This window comes from Cydia amplana, chromosome 1, assembly GCF_948474715.1.
Source record: "Cydia amplana chromosome 1, ilCydAmpl1.1, whole genome shotgun sequence".
Classification (NCBI taxonomy): domain Eukaryota; kingdom Metazoa; phylum Arthropoda; class Insecta; order Lepidoptera; family Tortricidae; genus Cydia; species Cydia amplana.
In genome coordinates this window covers 20,360,076-20,375,870 of record NC_086069.1, presented here as the reverse complement: position 1 = coordinate 20,375,870, position 15,795 = coordinate 20,360,076, and the positions used below count along the sequence as shown (strand labels likewise).

The 15,795-nt window shown below is 36.7% G+C and overlaps 1 protein-coding gene across 1 annotated transcript; it reads right to left on the bottom strand.

The window, feature by feature from the left end:
- Positions 1-9,127: 9,127 nt before the first annotated feature.
- LOC134649720 (J domain-containing protein) lies at positions 9,128-15,501 on the bottom strand. The gene is made up of 3 exons (XM_063504554.1): positions 15,154-15,501; positions 10,975-11,076; positions 9,128-10,479 (listed from the first exon to the last, which is right to left on the bottom strand). Exons 1-3 carry the CDS (start codon positions 15,238-15,240, stop codon positions 10,171-10,173), a joined length of 498 nt encoding a protein of 165 aa, XP_063360624.1. The 5' UTR covers positions 15,241-15,501; the 3' UTR covers positions 9,128-10,170.
- Positions 15,502-15,795: the final 294 nt, after the last annotated feature.

Sequence of the window (15,795 nt, the reverse complement as noted above, 5' to 3'; positions counted from 1 at the left end):
TCTGATCTACAGGCCAATTCCAGTTTGATTGATCTGCACTGACATACACTGTACACTGGCACAGAATAAGTAATAGTACTACCGTACAGAAAGGACATTTCCTACAAAACCGAAGTTTGACAGCGATTCGGGGTCGAATCGTGATATATCCCTTTCGGCTATTTAGGGTTGTCAAAATTCAAGTCATTATCTTATCTGTGCTCGTGGACGGAAAGGGACGTCAACGTGTCACTTTTGACACTGACAAATCAGTATCATATTAAAAACAGATGGAATAACTAAAACTCTAATTGGCCTGATATAACAAAGATCCATTTACATATACAATCATTACATGTGTGTGTATCTAAAGTTTACCAACGAATTTGTCAGCGAATGGAATGAATCTTTGATATAAAACAAATGAACTGAATACAAATCCTAGCAAAACTTAGGTTATCTTAATAGTAAACAAATTTATAAAAACGGGCTTGTCTAATTAGTAATCGGTTACTTTTATATTAAGTTGACGCAACCGATCAAAAAAACAAACATGTAGAATTATTTCAGATAGTGTAATATTAATTGTGATTGCATTTTTAATACTCTAAGAATAAACAATGGAACAAATAAGTGCCAATAGAATCACTCTCACTTTGATACAAACTCTGTAATATGACGAAGCTGAATTGATTTTTATTAGTATATTGTTAATTTACAATTAAGTCACATTTTCCTTACTATTGGCAAGTCGCATAGCGTATAAACTTGATTAGTATTTTTCAACTAAGAATCTCGAAATGAATATGCCTAATATTATGTCTAATGCTAAAAACTATAATTACTAATTATGGTCAGTTATATTTTCTTGCCCCATATTTTATTTAACCATGACACTAATACAATATGATATATCTAAGTACTTATAGGTAGAATAATTAATGTATAACAGTGGCAGGGCGTCTATACAGGGTGGCTAAAAAATAACTGCATTCCCATTAGAACCGTGTAGAACTGGCTCCAGTGGCTCCACCGGCTTGCCTAATCTGGCCACATACTTCGGCTTTCCTGATGGGTTAGTTTGACGCGCCGCCACTGACATGAACATTATTAAATTAGCAAGACAGTAACAGTTTCCAAATATAACGCAATGTAAGAGGCTGTATCTGGGCAATATGTACAGTAGCGATATCGAAATAATTACTGTTTCCAACTTGCATCGAGTTTCACTAGAAAAATAATTGTGCATACAGAGTGGATTTTTTAAACGTGGCACTAAGTGCAGCTACCAGATTACATACAAAATGTATGAAAAAGTAATTTTCTTTCATTTGTGGCTTTTCTAGTGCCCTGACCTAGGTTGGTCTCTAAGAAACTTATTCTTGAAATAAATGGAATAGAATGGCAATTTGGCACCAAAAAAAAATTATCAAAATTTACGACTTTGCTGAATGTAGGTACATTTTTTCCAAAATCTATAAATGCCAATATTTTTTATTTAAAAGAGTTAGGAAAGGTCTCTTAAGGCCATTATCGCTTAGCAACACGGGATTACATGATTGCAATGATCAGGTAGCCTTTAGGGCCCCATTTAAAAATTCCACCTGTATTTACATGTCAGTGATAATAAAATCGTGATAACATGTTTTTACCTTAGTTTATAACTTTTATAAGCAATCAAGTCAATGTTTTTCAACATGAAAATATTATGATGCCATACAAAAAGCATTTATTTTTGTCAAAATCAGCGGCTATACAGTCAGCCGCAAAGGTAGTTGACTGCCCTACATGCAGGCATTTCTGCAGGGACTGTACAAATATTATGTTACAAAAAAAATTGCAAACGTACAAACGAACGATCCATTAAATTAAACTATAGGTATATGTGACGTTCCACGGGTAAAGGGACCTTACGCTTAAAGATAGCTTACCAATAAAAATGCGGTGCTACGTGACGTGGAACGACACATATATCGTAGCGTAGAGCTTTAGTTCAGCTCTTGAGAAATCAAACCTAGCCATTTGTGGATTCTCATTACAATGTATCGTAAAACGTGAAACATTTCAGCAGTGTTTTATGAAAGTTTCAAACCCTTCTACAGTGTACAAATGTTAGAAGTATTTTTTATAGTTTATAATTACAATATGTGAAATATTACTTGATTAAATGTAGCCCAGTGAATGGTCAAATTATGTTTTATTTTATTATGTATTATATATTTCAAGATCGCTTTATGCAATTTTATAAGGAACTTTTTAGTTTACTTAAGTATATTTTTTTCTTATATTTTTACGTACAAATTGTGGTCAAATAATACAGTAATTATGTATTACATTACGTAATTTTCTTTACACATTTCTGTTTTCATTTTCAATAAACATTAAGGCTGGCGTCCACTAGACTCGCCGAGGCGAATCGAATCGGATCGCAAATAATTCGAAGAGCGCGTCAATGGACGCAGTTGCATTAGAAAATATAGGAGGCGAATTATTGCGATTCGATTAGATTCGCCTCGGCGAGTCTAGTGGACGCCAGCCTTTATTCGGAAAAATTTAGGATAGAGGTAAACACTCGGGCTTATAAGCGTACTTTCCTCGTGGTTTCTTTTATTATTTTACGTTCATTTAAAATTACAATTTGTTACATAAAACTAGAAAGGTTCAAATGACGTGGCGTCCATTCCAGCATCGTGAATATTCTTTCTTCTTCATTGTAAGGCGGAGAGCAATTTAAGACAACAAAAACGTTACATATAGAATTATACGTATACTGTACATAACATTCCTGTTGTTTATACATTACCCTAATGCTTGTGACTCGTCGGTGCGCTGGGTTTTGGTCGCGTTCGGTGGCAGTGAGAATATTTCAGAACAAACAAAGTAAGTACATGCATGTATCAACTTTAGCATTGCACACTACTGTGTTTGCTGTGAAACCCTCTCGTATAAGTCTTCTAGTCGGTGCTGAATGTAGAGCTTCATTCTTCCTTGCGTGTTAAGTTAACATTGGCGACTGGTGGCTAAAATTGTCATGTCCACGGTAATGACATTCTCGGCAAGCTACGCATGTGATCCTTTATTTATGGTGAACGGTATTACTATTATATTAATATAATTTTACTATCAAAGCTTTATTACAATTGAGTGACCGTTCCAATACACATATTGTTGGGTTAATCCGAAGGTTCACTGCATAAATACCTAGAACGTTTAGTGTAATTGAAGGAATACGTAGTCCTAGCTTGGAATTTATAGATATGTGTAGGTATTCGTAATTAAACACATTTTATTTTCTATATCTAAAGCAAAAAACTCAACTGCACCCGCACCCACGTATTTTACTTATATCGAATTCACTGAAATCAATCTCCACGTCGCAAAATATGTATAACCTTCGGTGTTGCGTTGCCCCGTGTAAGAATTATAGCTCTTTGTTATGGGGTCAACCGTGCGATGTTGGAAACGAGCTCTCGGGTTGCTTCAATGGATTCCCGATTCACGGAAACGTATTGTCGAGTTCCTATGAGAATGCTTCAGTTGTATTTATCTTCAATTTGACGCTAATCGTCCGCTGTTTTTCATTGTTTTAGTCTTTTGACGCCAAGGACGTCTAATAATAATCCTTATTACGCGCTACAAACCTCAACTACCTAATCATCGTTTGTCTTTAACTCTTTATCTGTCACTAGGGACCCGCCCCAGCTTCGCACGGGTTAACAAATTATACATAAACCTTCCTCTTGAATCACACTATGTATTTAAAAAACCGCATCAAAATTTGTTGCGTAGTTTTAAAGATCTAAGCATACATAAGGACGGACAGCGGGAAGCGACTTGGTCACTTTTTTTTTGTTATGTAGTGATATAGTGATTTTGGCTTACGTAGTATTTGTAAGAAAGGTTCGAATAAAACATAAATTAACTAATAGAGGCTTTTATAAATCAATCTTGTGGAAAATATGGTGTTAGTTTGGCGTCTGATGTAAGAAAATGATAGGTACCTACCTTGAATGCGTTTTACACGAGTCGCTAAGTGCAATATGATCTACTGATTTATGTTGTCCTACGCGATGGTCTATTAACAAAAATGGCGAAAAGGGTGAGGACGTATGTATAGATACTATTTCGAATATACGTCTTCTAACCCTTATCAAATCAAACAAAGCAGAGGCAATCAATGTAGTTCAATATGCAATGAGCAAGACTGACATTCGATTGCTATTTTTGAACGGTCAACCCCCAAATAAGGGTTGACCCGGACGGGACGAAGACAATACAAATATGTTTTTAGGTTCGCATTTAGGGTGAAAGGCAGTGTTAGACTAGTATCTGCCTAGATACTCGTACTGTCCTCATCATTCTACAAGCTAATAAATCCCAAGTTCCCCAATAAATTGGACGCAGCAAAGTAACTAGCAAAGTGATACCTAAGTCTTACTTTGTTATTATCATGTAAATATATACTTCGGTTTGCGAGAGCAAATTATTTTCAAAAGAATTAATTTATGGCTGAAAATACAATAATTGACGCTCTCTACTCGTATAATATGTGATAGAGTCGATATTATATTTCACTGATTCGAGTCGTAGGTAATTAATTTTATCATATTTCATACTAGCGACCCGCCCCGGCTTCGCACGGGTTAATAAATTAAGCAATTAAACTTTCCTCAAGAATCACTCTATTGACAGGTGAAAACCGCATGAAAATCCGTTCAGTAGTATTTGAGTTTATCGCGAACATACAAACAAACACACAAACAGAACAGACAGACGCGGCGGAGGACTTTGTTTTATTAAGGTGTAGTGATATAAACCTAGGTACCTACATATCCACTTTAAAAATGTGTAAGAAATACATAGTCAGCTACAGAGTTCGGATCACCCCTGTATACAAAACTGTAACTGACTGTACCTACTTCTTTTTAAACTGACTAACACCCAATGGTGATACCATTACCTGAAGATAAAATTCAGTTACAAGACACCACTCTATTATAGTTTGTAGGCATCTGAACTAAATGCACCTACACGTACCTATTTACTTTTTTTAACCGATTTAACCGACTTCAAAAAAGGAGGAGATCCTCAATTGGATGTTTTTTTTTTAAGTTTGTCTCAGAGCTCCGTAATTTATAAACCTTTTTTTACCTGCCTATTTCCACACAGGTCTTCTCACGAGTGTAACAAACACTGCAGGTATACCACTGGAATCACTTTCACAGTCCAGTGCTGGCAATAGACTGGTGGTGCTCGGGCCGGTCGTCGCCAGCTAACGATGCAACCGGACTCCGCCATTGTAAACATCCACCGAATGGAATCCTCGTAACGCGGGTAGTACAGGTCTCTCGATCACAACTCGTTTAATTCTCGAATTGATATTCTTTTTTTGTTAGATTTGAGCACAATTTGGCTAGTTCTCCTCATTTTGGACATAATAAAAAGCTGTATCGAAAAATATATACCTATGTAATCAGAAGAAGACTTTTTTTAAGACTGGTGAAATCGCGCTTATACCTATTGTACAGAATAAGCATTTCTATCCACCAAATTTTATCGAAATCTGACGAAAAATTCGACAGCAAAAAAATCGGCCCTTTTAGAATCCAGTCTCAGCAACATGTGGATAAACATGATAATCCTTCAAGTCAGCATTTCTCAAGGACCTGTTGCGGAAGCATCACGTGCTGCCCTAATTTCCAGGGAGGCCCTAGTAACCCAGCTCCATGTATAAGTACCTACTCGTAGACAGTAGACACATGATAATGTTCAGCGTACTTATTTGGAACCTTTTCGTATTGAAAGGGTTACGCAGTATTATTTTCTCCGTACAATTTTTACCTGTGTGTGTGTGTGTGTGTGTGTGTGGTGTGCTGGTGTGGTTCCGTTCGTATTATATTTAAGTATGTATGCGTAATTCAATTACCATTAGATATATCTACATTGGAAACATCTCAGACGTCATTGCGAGACCGTACTTAAATAACTTGTGGCATAATATGAACAGTTAATTAGCCAGTTATGGTGGGCGCCTAACTCAGGCTTAGTCTCACCGCCAAAGTCGCGCATGTAGCCTTATGGCTTATACAGTGTGTAAGTCAAATACGGGCAATAAATTAAACCAGATATAGAATTTACCCGTCTTATCATTAATTAAGATGTTTTTTTAAGTTACACTTAATTATGACCCCGTGATTAATTTTTTCCACATGTACCGAGCAGCAATGTACTGTAAACATTAAGAAACAAGATGATAATGACATTACGAGATACGAGCTTTTCATAGTAACTGCCAACAAGCGTTGACAGTTACTTTAAAAAGCTCGTATCCCGTAACGTGTGTGGTGTATTACATTGCGGGCCGAATTATTTTGTATGGTTATAATTTTCAATGCATTTCTAAGTAAAATCTATCTCAATATACTTTTTAGGTCCTATGCTAACCACCGTTTAAATATTCGCCCGTATTGGATTTACACACTGTATATTATTCAAAAACGCGCTACACTACAAGCCTCAATTAGCTATTAATGGTTTGTCTTAACCTGCGATTTTGACTTTTGTATTTGCAAGAATGTAATAAACATATAAATTAACTAGTTGAGCCGTGTAAAGTTTTATGAATAAGGGAGTTAGTCTTTGGAGTGACTTACGAGTATACAATGGTAGCGGTTTGCACTGAGGTTCGCTCGTGCCGAATATATTTACAATGAATCATCTAACGTAAGTACCTAATATAGGAGACTTATGCCACTTGGAGATAATACATCATGGGCATGCCCACTGCCCACCATGATCGTAGCCTTGAACAGGCTCTTGACCTATCCACAAAAGAAGGTTAGGACAAATAAATCTCACCTGTCACGAAAACAACGTTCCGATCTACAAAACATTATCTGGGATGAAATTGACAGTTAATAAGATGTAAGGGGATGACCGCTTCTTCATACAAACGTAGTCTCTATTTTCCTCAGTAATGCCCGCTTGTTTTTTACAGAAGTCCGGAGCTTTTAAAAATGTGCATGGAATTTGTTTGTCGCTCCTAACTGTCCTAACTCTATATGATCAAACGAGCTTCGCAAGCGAAGTTCGATCAATATTATATGACTAATTAAACTGGTTATTAGTAGTATGACTACTTAAAACACAAAGAAGGGTACACGGAAAGAACATGTCTAGTCTAGTCACTGTGACAACATTTTGAGTTATCGCGGTTTGAAAGGAACGATGTACATAATTAACCATATTATTTTCCTATATGTGTTTTAAAAGTGGGAAAAAAAGGAGTTATACATATTTATGATTACAGAGGTAACAAAAGCTGTAACTAATAGTTCATTGAGAGCTCTACATTTTGAAATTAAAATCTCATTTTTCAAAAAAAGTGACTAGTCATGTTTTCCGTGTAGGTTACCTACCCTTCAAATGAAAATAATTAGGTACCTACCTAGTCAAAATGACAAGGTTCTAATAAGGCTCACCAGTTTAATGAGCCTATTCATTTTACCTACACAGAAATGGACCAGCCATGATTTCTACCTACCTACCTGTCATGGAATTGTAGGAATCCATAAACAGGACAGCTCTGTGAAAACAAGTTGTTTCTTTTCAGAGGCATTTAGTCGTCACGCACCTCGGCTTGTTTATAAAATACTTTCTCTGAATTAAGTCCATTTAATAGCAATGGGAAAAGACGCACGTTTTAACTGCAAGATCTTAAAATACATAATATGTATAGGTATTATATTAATAGTGATAGGTATAAAATTGTTCATTCAGTTTACTATAAGAAGATATTACGAACACCTGATATAAGTGATAGGAGTGTAGGTAGTTACTCATACCTAAAGGCCTCGTAGAGAAGAAGCCTCAGAGAGAGAAGAGGTAATAGGTAGGTAAGTGTTATCAAGTTATCATTGGAAAATGGTTTGATTGATTGATTGATGAAATTTGATTTTGAAATTAATTGAGATGTGATGCGTTCAAAAACCGCAAATTATGGTGTGAGGGTAGAGAGGTGCACGAGGTGTGTGTGTTTAAAGATATATAGCCCACTCGCCACTTATGTTACCAACATCTACATCGCAGCTCTGGCGACTCCCCTCTAAACGGCCGGCCAGGGCAAGCCAGAGGCAGAGAATCCTGTACCACCCATCACCCACCTTCGGGTGACAGAACTCCCCAGGAGCACTCGGGTACGTGGGATCGCTACTCCCCAACAGCTCGCCACAAGTTGCCAAGCGCCCAATATTATTACCTATTATTACTAGAGATGCCACGTATATTCGGCAACTATTCGGTATTCGGCCTATTCGGCCACTTTGCCGAATATTCGGTATTCGGCCGAATCTTGCCTACTATTCGGCTGAATACCGAATATCTGTTGCCCCTAACTAAAAATAAAAATTACACAAAAAAAATACCAAAAATTAGGTATATTTAATATTTAAAAAGTATTATTGGAAAGTTGTTAAATAGGAAGACCCTTTTTTAAACATATGTTGATTATGGAATATTTTATTTTGATCATAGGTCTGATTTGATTGACTCTAACTATATTCGTTAGTTCTGTTTTACAAAAAATATATGTTAGCAAACGTTGTGCTTTGTTGGCGAACAATTTTCATAATAATTGTGACTCACATTGTTCGCATATCATGCCGAATATTCGGTATTCGGCCGAGAGAGTGGTCGAATATTCGGTATTCGGCCAAAACCACTATTCGGGGCATCTCTAATTATTACACATTGAATAAAACCACAAAATGTACTACTAAAAACAGATGAGAAGGTCTGTACGTTTTTATCGTCCTTTGGTGCTGGTCTGAGTTGTACAGTCGCCATCAGATATATCGGAGCGGCTAAGGCCGCTAAGGCGCTCACAAATATCTGAACACGCCTCTATTGTCAGGGCGTTAGAGTGCCTGTTCAGATATTGTCAACACTTTAATTGGCCGCTCCGATATATCTGATGGCGGCTGTACTTTCAGTGCGATTTGATATCTTTCAATCTTGGAAATTGTACGGGACTGATAGTACCGTTTTAACCGACTACATCAGCGACTCAGAGGACGCACGCCATAATCCCACTTCCCACGCGCGCGGCCCAGCGTCGCTTCGGAATTTTCTCTGTTCAAATAAAACACTCTTTTGTCCGGTAAACTTTATTGTGTCAAAGGTGATTTTACATCAAAAATAAAAACATCTTATACATTTGGCATTATTTTTAGATAGAGATTCTTATCCAGATAAAACATTAAAAATTTAAATTTCTACTACTATTTTAACACTGATTTTATTAAACATTTAAAGTAAACTAGTAAAACATCAACATATATATATATATATATACCATTAAGTATATGATTTATTAAGTCTACACAACTCTAACATGGGAACACAACACCTATTTTAGGACAATTACGAATGTCATTCAACAAACAAATAAACTGATATGACGAAGTTCAACGCAAGTACAAACCATTGATAAGTAGGTAACAGAAGCGATCAGCCTGCCATCATTTACCCTGTACGTATCTCACAACATTATCTCCACACACTCCCTCTCTTTAAAAGTAATTTAGTTCTTATACAGTAAGATAAATAGTCGTAAAAGAGGATCAAAAATATAAAATCTTCAAAATATTATAGATTCTTTAGTAGACTAACATATTGTTCTACAGCAGAAATGTTTTCTTTATATTCAGACTCATAAGTTTTTAGGAATGTGCATAGCTTAAAACTAAAGATATAGCTACGAGTGTCAGACACTAATCACTCTCGGTAGGGACGGGGTCCTAACGTCAACACGCTGCCTACTCGCAACAGAGTACATTTATTATCATGAAACACATCAAACATTTAATAATTCTCTGAAAAAGATATCGAGCCACATTCGAGTAACATTATTCAATGAGCTGACTTGATGAATATTGTGCCATTTATATCTAATTTAATAATACTTACTTACGCTTACTTTTATAATACGTCGAGTTACAACTTCAATAAAACTGGCAAGCGTTCAACAGCCTGGCTGAGTCAACAAACAACATAAAAGGTAAACTTGTGACTTGAGAAAATGTGAAAAAATATAAGTACATATCTTTACTAAAACTTCAAGAGATTAGGGCACAAACAATCTCTTAAACGTTAAATAAAACTGCCCTTATGTTTTTTGTAAAAGGCGATGGTTTAGATTTCATAGTTGCGGAACTTGGAGATGACCTCGGAGGGTGGTTCCTGGTTGCCTCCCCAGCGGCCCCAGAGCGCGGCGCCGCCCTCGGAGGCGCGGCGCGCGGCGCCGCCGGCCGGCCCGAGGCTGGACGGGCCGGACGCGCCCTCGACCATGCGGTCCTTGGTGTTGGGCTTGGACCAGTGCATGGACTGCTGCACGTGCTCCTTCATGCCGAGCCACTGCTTGTAGCCCATGGCGATGCCGCTCTGCCTCCACTTGTCGTACAGCGCTCGCTTTGCCGGGTCGCACAGTGTTTCCTTAGCTTCCTATGAATGACAACAATATAAGTGATTACTGACGCTGTCTTAAAGCAATAAATAGTTCACAGTATGTTTGCGTAACCTAAAGTTATATTTATAAAAATGTCAGATCAGTAATTTCAGTAGTTTAGAGTATTTGATAGGTTCTGTGAAGCGAAAACGAGTTATTTTTAAATTAAGTGTTGATCTTGTATGGTCATTGAAACTGCTTAGGATAGTGTAAGTATACATTCTGATTGCATCAAAGAAGCAACTTCATCAAGCCAATTCCACTACCTACCATTAAAGACAGTTGAGGAATTTCAACAACCAAACCATCTTCCGGGTTGCAAAAGAAAGTGATCACATATATCACATAGATCACATAGATGCAGTTAAAAAAATATCAACCAATGTTAAATTCCTGGCGATTTCATCAGTTTTCAAAGGGGAGCGTTTCGTAATCGTGAGCAACACTCTGACTCTGTTGGGATATTCGAAATATAATTATCGCATATTTACCTTCAGTTTCTGAAATTTGGCTTCTGCTTCTTTGTCCCCGTCGTTCTTATCAGGATGGTGTTGCAGAGCGAGTATTTTGAACTCCGCGGTAATTTGCTCCACCTGTTACAACAAACAACAAAGGTGGTGTCAAGGTCCGTAGAACAATAACAAACATTATAACTTCTCCATTATCCTTCCAAAATAAAAGTTAAGTAAGTCAATAGCAGTATACAATTACATAAATGTACGAAGTCGATGAATTGATGGGGCAATAATGAATATTTTGGTGAGACAATAACTCCCACCTATTACCATTTACCACATTTAAATCTGTACGGATATGATGGTCGTTCTTGTCTACGTGACAGCGTGATAAAACGGTGTCCGTCACTTTCTTTCCCACGGTGTTAAACAGTGACAGTTATTTTATCACGTGGATAAAGATGGATAAAGCTATCCATAATAGGCTGGCTGTAAATATTAAAACCTATTACTTCTGTCGGTCGAAAAGACTTGATTAAGCATCATTGTGTATAGCGCCATCTATCGGCAAATTGGCTAACTAATTTGTGCGACGTATGTATGTTGGTTTTTGAAGGATAATTCTTTATCATGTGAACCGATATCAACAATTTTTGTTTTATTTGAAAGGTGTTTTTAGTGTAATCTCGTAGACGGGCGTTTTCTAAAATAAATATCGAAAACCCGATTCTCCCAGATCCTGGTTTTTTGGGTTCTTTCAACTCAGAATCACTAGCATATTCAATCCTGATGATAAAAAAATTGACCCAAAATTTTGTATGAAAATTGTACATTCCACTACGTCACGTTACATACAAGTGAAAAAATTTCTCATACTAAAAACGTGACGTAATGGAATGGACATTTTGGGACATCTTTTTTTAATGTTAGGATGGAGAGTGCTGTCGATTCTGAGTAGAATGAGCCCAAGAATGTCCAGATTTGAAAGAATCGGGTTTTCGATATTTATTTTAGAAAAAGCCCAGACATTCCAAGTATCATAAACACTTGCAAAAGGGGTTAAATTACAAATTAAATTAGAAAAAGTTTTTTGATAAGTAATAAAAAAAGTTTTCAAGTATTACAGGTGGGATTATATTTTTCCTGTAATATTAATGATCGTACGTCGCACTACAGCGGGCATTTCGCGGGCATGTCACTTGGTAAGGTTCACAAATCAATTTTCGAGTTGTCAGAATATAGTTATTTGTACAACAAGAGATCAAAGTTTGATATTTCTTCGAGTGCTTATTTTGAGTCCCGTGCAAGCGAAAGATTCTATAGTAGATTCACGAGCGTAGCGAGTGAATCTAATTTAGAATCTTGAGCGTAGTAAGGGACTCAAAAGCGCACGAGATGTAATAACTTTGATCTCGTGTAGTTCACAAAACTTTTCACCTCAGCAGTGAGAACATATTAGACAACCTGAAAAATGTAATCCTCCTTCATCACTTACCTATTCACTCATGCTTTCTTAAGATATACTAACAATTAAGTTGAATTACCTACCACAATCAAACACAAAAACAAAACGTAGTAAATTTCAGTTAAATAGGTCATATTATATGGAATCCATCAATTGATTGACACTTCAATCGACAACTTTATTTTGTAAAAAAAAACATTGTAAGATACGGTCCGAATTGCGGATACTTACCATTTGGAAACTATAGTAGAGATTCTTAAAACTATAATTATTTATTTTACGTGATATTCTGTGTATTTTTTTAGTTTATTATTTTAATCGTACAATAAGTAACGTAAAATATAGTGTTTTTATCAGTTTTTATGAAATCTTAAATTTTATTTTCATTAATTAATTATTAAGAATCCATACTCGTATGTATTTTGGAACGATGCGTTCTAACGTTTTTCGGGGGTCTATTATAAACCGTCAGTGTACCGTTGAATATAGTTTGAACTTTTTTTTGTCTCTTTCTTTTTGCTAAAGACGTGAAAGGGACAGATATAATAAAATCCAAGTATTTCGAACTTGTATTAGACCCCGCATGTTGAAATGACATTTGAATATTAAGGTCACTTGAATGTCATTTTGTCTCACTCAGTGAGCAAAATCGCATTTTTTTTTCGCGTTTTTAAGTAGCAAAGTACCCTTGTTCGAGCTGCTGAGGTGAAAAAGTAATTAAAGTATTTGTACTTAGTACCTAGTATTTGTAATGTGCAAATCCAAATACCTTAGCAACTAAGGCTGTACGTTACTTAAAAATCTATTAGTTTATATCCCTTCAATTTTAAATAAAAATAAGACTGAATAATATCGATGGCTGTGTGACTCAACCTCGTATATGAAATATATTGACTTTAGGAGAACACGTAAAACTGTTTTTTGTTTTGTTTTATTGTACTGAACAAGTAAAATGTTTTTTAATAATTAGATAACTAATTCGACGCTAGGGTATAGTGTATTCCAAATTGACAATAGCTAATTTATAAGTATTTAATATAAGTCGATTATATGTCTATACGAGTTTGTGTTATACATTTAAGATACTTTAACATGTTATACGTGTTTCTGCCAAGAGATCAAATTACTGTATTTTGTTGAAATAAACGACTACCGACCGCTTCATAAAACTCATAAATAAAACATTGATTTGTAAGGTTCCAAATATGTTACAAATACTAAGTACATGTACTCGTAAGTTAAGATGTTTTTTTGTAAACCTTACCAAGTGACATGCCCGCAAAATGCCCGCTGTAGTGCGACGTATGTTAATGATAATGTTATTATTTGTTTAAAATGTCATAATTTTTCGTTGGTAAACTTCGGAGATTAGGGGGGGGGGGGGGGGTATGGTATTTTTTTTTCACAATATCCTTGAAATTTTTTTTTTACTATGAAAAAAAAAATTGTTTTGAATTGCTCAGTTTCAAATGATATCCCACTCGACTCGATTAAGTAACTAGACTTTGAAATTTTGCCCCCTCTTTATGTTGTGCATTTTCAATAATTACACTTTCAATGTGTTTGGGTTAGCATTGTTTATTTCAAATCGATAGCTTCTGTAGTTCTCGAGATATTGAGCGATGTGACAGACGGACAGAGTCGCACCATAAGGGTCGCACCACCCAAACCCTTTTGTACCTTTTTGGTACGGAACCCAAATAAAAACGGATTTTTCTTTTATTTATTTATTTCGCAAACAGTAAGCATTTAGGGCATAATATTCAGTTAAATTATATCTAATAATAATACAAATAAACATGCATAAGAATATTTGAATTTCAGCCAGGGGCGATTTTAGTATGGCATTCTGGCCAGGCCCTTTGTTTTTACTCCTATAATGAAAATGTGAAAATATTTATTGTATAGAGGTGATCTCCACTTTTCTCTTAATCACATGCCCTGCTGCCGTTACCGTTACCGTTAAGTGACTGCGCCAGCCAGCAGTTCTGCTGCAAGGACGCAGAAGCGTTGGTCACACAAGAGATAGGGAGGGACGGAGAGGCTTGTCGAGCTTGCTCAAATGCACGCGCTGGCACAATCCAGGCTGTCGGTCAGAGGCGTATGCTACGGTACGCTAACAACCTCCGTCCAGACAAACCTGTTCCGAGCTAGGGCGTGTATTCGGGCCTACTCGTGTATTTCTCCCATCGTCTGCCGCCCCGGCATGCTCAACAGACCTTCCTGCCCGAGACACCGGCGAGCCAATAATACAGGTGGGGAGTGTGGGGCTGGTGTAGTCGAGGATAGGAGTTGACGGGAGTAGAAGAACTAGACCGAATACCAGCATCGTGCCCAGTGTAAGGAATCCCTTAATCACATGCCCTGCTGCTTCACAAAATAACAAAATAGGTATTCAGCCTTTATTGGGATTCAAACCCAACTTTAAAGCCAGGATTATGAACCAGATTGTCTAAGTCAATAGATAACATTAAATTTTCTTTGAGTAGGAATCAAACAATTCAATTCACTTTACTCAAAACATTCAACAGGTGGTTAAGGTTAGACAAATATATTATATTAACAACTGTTTTATGCATTTGAAAATATGTTGAGATCCACAAACCAATCCAATTTCAATTCAAATAAAACAAGCCAAAGATGTAGGTCAACAGTAACGACCTTGCAGAATAAGGTCATTAGTACAGAGTGATACAATCAATATATTTTTTAAGGGAACAAGATGAGCTGGATACAGCAAAAGTACTCACGCTGGAGTTTTCGTCACAGCCCAACAACGCGTAGAAGTCGTCGTCAGGGCTCCTTTGGTAATTGAGTATTTCGTCCACGCCCGTCATCTTCACAACCCTCCCTTACGGCTCCCCGGCGGGTACTAGAGCTGGCTAGGTCTCTTTTGATCCGGCTGGAGTCACTCTACGTTCACAAGCTTGCTTCAATCGCACACTAAGCTGAATGAACCAGCACGCATGCGCACGACCTTCGATCAATAGGTTCTCGGAAGCGGGGAGTTACCTATTAGATGAAGTTAGTAAAAACCCGCACCGTATATTAATTAGACGTAACAAAGTGAAGGGGACAACGTAAAGCGTAAACACTTGCCGAGTTGTTGCTCTACTAAGCACTAATGTCACTTTTGACAATTCTCAATTTGTTTACCAAAATATCAAGTAGATGCTAATATCGTATTAGACTACTAAGATACTACTCATACAAAAATGAACCTTATTTTAATAGTTTTAGTGTTTATTACATCATGATAACATTGACATTTTGCATTAATGTGTGTGGGCAAAGGCGGATGTAAAATTTTGAATTGACAAGATATTTTATTGAACAAACTTTATCGATAGAGCGAAGCGAAGTTCTTACATTCAACTAGGACTATCTGCGCC

Coding starts and splice junctions, on each gene's coding strand:
- LOC134649720 (XM_063504554.1), bottom strand. CDS start 15,240: ATGACGGGCGTGGACGAAATACTCAATTACCAAAGGAGCCCTGACGAC. Junction 11,077..15,153: donor GCTGTGACGAAAACTCCAGC/GTGAGTACTTTT, acceptor TTGTTGTAACAG/GTGGAGCAAATTACCGCGGA. Junction 10,480..10,974: donor CCAAATTTCAGAAACTGAAG/GTAAATATGCGA, acceptor TGTCATTCATAG/GAAGCTAAGGAAACACTGTG.